General features: G+C 47.7%; 1 protein-coding gene across 2 annotated transcripts; it reads right to left on the minus strand.

Annotated features, from left to right (window-relative positions):
- LOC100837100 (protein G1-like3) lies at positions 1 to 1,950 on the minus strand. 2 transcript variants are annotated; one of them, XM_010237422.3, is made up of 3 exons: positions 1,466 to 1,950; positions 1,243 to 1,340; positions 1 to 933 (listed from the first exon to the last, which is right to left on the minus strand). In XM_010237422.3, exon 3 carries the CDS (start codon positions 914 to 916, stop codon positions 323 to 325), a length of 594 nt encoding a protein of 197 aa, XP_010235724.1. In that variant the 5' UTR covers positions 917 to 933; positions 1,243 to 1,340; positions 1,466 to 1,950; the 3' UTR covers positions 1 to 322. The 2 variants fall into 2 exon arrangements, with proteins under 2 accessions (XP_010235724.1, XP_024316159.1); XM_024460391.1 differs by having other exon boundaries at positions 1,243 to 1,368.
- Between the last annotated feature and the right edge of the window lie 2,243 nt (positions 1,951 to 4,193).

Raw genomic sequence — 4,193 nt, forward strand, 5'->3', positions numbered from 1 at the left:
TACGGCAGGCGTGAACAATGACGCCAAAAATGGCATTAATTCACATACTTCCACCAGCAAAACTCAATTAAGCGGCCGGTCGGCTGGGATCAAGAAAGCAAATAGTACCCGCAGATGATTGCACGATCAATGAAAGAGTAGTCTGAAAAGACATCTACCTGCAGAAGCCGCTCGCCGGCCGCGCAGATCAATGATACTATAGTACTAAAACAATGCATGCATGCACAAGCAATTAATCGATCGATCGAGATCAAGACCTACATAAAATATCCTCATCATATCAGTCCTCCGGCATACCATCCAAACGAGCACGTACTAGTCCTCAGCATGCGGCGCCGGCGGGCGGCGGCGGGGGCGGAGGCTGCGGGCCGCTGCCGCTGGCTTCAGCACCGCCGGGCCCCGCCGTGGGCTTCTTGCGCTTCTTCTTCTCGTAGCTGACCCCCCGCGCGCGGGCCTGGTGCTCGCGGACCTCGCGGAGGAAGAGGCGGACGGCGCGGGCGGCGAACGGGTTGGACTCGGGCCGGCCCCCGTGCTCCTCGAAGGCGGCCCGTAGGCGGCCCACGAGCGCGTCGAGGGAGCCCCAGGCCTGGCGCAGCGGGCACGGGCAGGGCGCCGGCGGGTTGGGGTGGCCGAAGAAGGGGCAGGACGCCGTGTGCACCTTGGTCTTGCCGAACTGGTCCAGGTACCGCAGGAACTCCAGCACGTGCGCGCCGCTGCACTGCGACAGGCTCAGCGGCGGACGGTGGTTCCGCAGGTACTGCCCGAACGTGTTCCAGTCGCGCCGCTTCTGGGCCTCGTACCGGCTCGGCGTCTGCGGCTGGACCCCGCTGCCACCGGCCGACGACGAAGCCCCGCCGCCCGATCCGCCGCTGCCTGGGGCGGTGGGGCTCTCCGGGTTGGGCGAATGGTGGTCCATCGGTGATACTGATCAATCTGACGCGCAGGAAGGAAACACACGAGCTCCGTATCATGTTACTTGTAGGAATGAAGGAATGAATGATGAAGCTGATGATTACATGCATGTTTGGCCAGAGATCGATCTCTTTTGGGGTTGGTGCTCCCCAGACACAGAGGCTAGAGCTCTCTTGGCTGCGTGTGCGTGCGTGTGTGTGACAGGGATGTATCTGTACCAACCAATACTCTAAGATATGCGCATATGCACACATGACACATGTGGGGGAAACGAACGGCGGACCAATTCTTTTTACTCGGAGCAGTGATCAGTTGGAGTGCTATACATACCAGGCACCAGCTTCTGTGCCGGCGGAGGCGGCTGATCTCTTTTGCCGCGGCGCGCGGGGGTGGTGGAGAAGCTGGATCGGCAGCGACAGCGTCCGTGGCTGGTGAAGACGAAGCTGGCTTGAGAATCTGCAGAGATCGATCGAGGTGTGGAGGAACAGATGGTAATATATAGTCTGAGAAAAAGATACTCCTACTACAACACACAGGCATTTTTGCCACTTACCTTTGCTCAATAGAAGTTACTGCTGCTTCTCCTGATCTCATAGGTCCATTAATCTGACCATGAGCTGCTCCTCCTGCTGCTGGCCAGCCCTTGTTGCTCCTCTAACAAGAAACCTTCTTTCATGTGCTAGAATAGCATTGAGGGGGTTTGCATTGGCATGCAAGCTGCTGCAGCCACTATTTTTAGGAGGGTTTGCAGGGGGCGGTAGATGGATTGTTTGGCCTAAAAAGGGGGGAGATCTGTGAAGTGAGCGAGGGATTGAACAGAGAGAAATGGGGAAGAGACGATGTACAGAGGTCTGTGGTACTAGTACTGTTACTAGGGCTTTTAGGTGAAAGGGGAAGGGGGACGAGAAAGAAGAGAGGGATCCACGACACTGTTGAGCGCGAGGTGAGAGGTGACATGACTAAAGGCGAAATCCTTTTATTTTCCATAGGTGGGGGGGTGGGGAGGAGGACGAAAGCGAGGGGCATCTATCTCCCACTCCCAGTCTAGCACGCCATCGATCGATCGCCTCCATTTGTAATAGCTCTCGGCCCAGCGGTACCTGGTGGTGGGGTGCTGTCCTTTGGGCCGTCGACGGGGACACGGACGGCGGAGATCGGCCCGCGGAACAGTCCAAACTTAGGCGCGTTCCATCAGGCACGCACAAGACATATCTGGGGGGGCGTCCAGAATCCAATGGACGGCCCGTAAAGAGGTAGGGCCGTGCGATGTCCGTACGATCGGCGACGAACCGGGGCCCAACACGCAGAACACCATGAATGGCCGGCCGCGGCTGCCTGTCCATGTGAGGCCGCGACAAATATAAAACTCCTCCCCGACCCTACGCGCTCAAGGTATCAAAATGTTTCGTGTAAAACCGATGGCATGACATGGCACTACCCAATTGCGGCAATTGATTATTAACCAAAGGAATTCCTCTGGTACCTTTTTGTGCCCACCACAAATTCATCGAGAACGAAGATTCCCTTGTGTGTGATGTACTTCTTCAGTCCAACAAAGAATGTTTTAACTTTGACTAAATTTGAATGCATCTATATATTAAGTCATGTTTAGATGCATCTAAATTTTGACAAACTTGAGACATCTTTTGTTAGACGGAGGGAGTAATAAGTTTATAAGAAAAGAAAATACCCCATGCTACTCTCTTTTATTGTGTGTCAGATTTGCAGTCCCTTTTATAATGTTGTTGTTGAAATACAGTAGTACTATAAGAGAGACGTATGATTTTGCATTCGTGCGTGCCTTTCCTTCGCCCACAAGGATTTCATGCCGATTTACTCTGTTTATATTTAGTGCACACACACAAACTAGATTATTTTCTTAGTAGATACTACTAGGCTTTTATATATTAAATACCTAGATACCAGTGGAATTCAACAAAGTACATCAGGGTGCATACTTTTTGTAAACTAGATGATACTCCGCACGTTGCTGTGGAACCATACATGTTACATCAAATGCATAAATAGATGCTTAAAATTAACTAAAACTAATGAAAAACAATAAGACCTAAGAACAATGTGACAAAATTATGTATAAAAAGATAAAAAATAATACCCAAAAGATGAAACATGATTGAGTTGATGAGGTGGCATGATTTGAATTGATAGATTAATAAAAAAATGCAAGTGAATATATGAAAAAAGACATGCATGATTTAATGAGATGGCACACATGGTTTGCATGCATTGCAACATGATGGGCTTGATGAGGTGGCATGCTTGCATGTTGAGAGAAATCATGTAGTGGAATGCTCCTATTTAGATATAAAGAGATTTTGTCTATGTCTGTTAATTACTTAGGGCGGTCGCAGACTTACAATGTGTATGAATTAATATGAGAACTAAAAAGAAGAGACTAGTTAAAGACAATATATGTCACCTTCACGCGAGGGTTATACGCTCTATTTTTGGCTGACTATATATTGCACCGATGAACACCAAATTAAGGTAGAAATAATTTCTTTGTAGTACTTCTATTGTCAACAAAAACGGTTGTTAATTATTTTGGGTTTAGGTTAATGAGAGTTGCAACATCTTCCATACAATACAACAGTACATGTGTGGCTTATCAACGGTGAAATGGATCGAAGTCATTAATTAGTAATTTGTTGTTTTGCCGATGTTTAAAATTTCTTCTAAACATGTCAATTTATATACATGATAACAATGCAACTATTAGTCGTTTCACACTATCTTGCCATATTATATCATGTCGCGCGAGTTGATTCATATCTATTGAGATATATTATTCACACACCCGCAAAAAAAAAGAGATATATTATTCACAGTGGTCCATAGCTATGTCTGATCTATCTTACCAATAAAAGGTTACCTTGAACTTTCCATTTAGATGTCAAGATGTGTGGATGAATTAAAACCGACCATTTGCCTGAGACATACAGAACACATGTAGTAAGAATTTAGGGTGCAATTATTGGATGGATCAGGAGATATGGTTACCATATTTTCCTTTGAAAAGTCGTCATATATCTTTGAGTGTCTATCACGTACTACCTTCGTAATTACTTGTTTCCAAATGTGTGCATCTCTCTGTCAACACATGCATGTGGGGCCGGCCGTCAGCAGTGTGCTACTATTATTGGCTGCTGAGCAACAATGCACCATATGCACTGGCCAAATCTCACATATCATGATGCTGCTTAGTGCTTACTCTTCCATGAGCATAGTTACAGATATACTATGTCATGCAATTGATGTTT

Source organism: Brachypodium distachyon, chromosome 3 (genome assembly GCF_000005505.3).
Source record: "Brachypodium distachyon strain Bd21 chromosome 3, Brachypodium_distachyon_v3.0, whole genome shotgun sequence".
Classification (NCBI taxonomy): Eukaryota; Viridiplantae; Streptophyta; class Magnoliopsida; order Poales; family Poaceae; genus Brachypodium; species Brachypodium distachyon.

Bases quoted from the DNA above. Each gene is read 5' to 3' on its own strand.
- LOC100837100 (XM_010237422.3), bottom strand. From the start codon at position 916: ATGGACCACCATTCGCCCAACCCGGAGAGCCCCACCGCCCCAGGCAGC.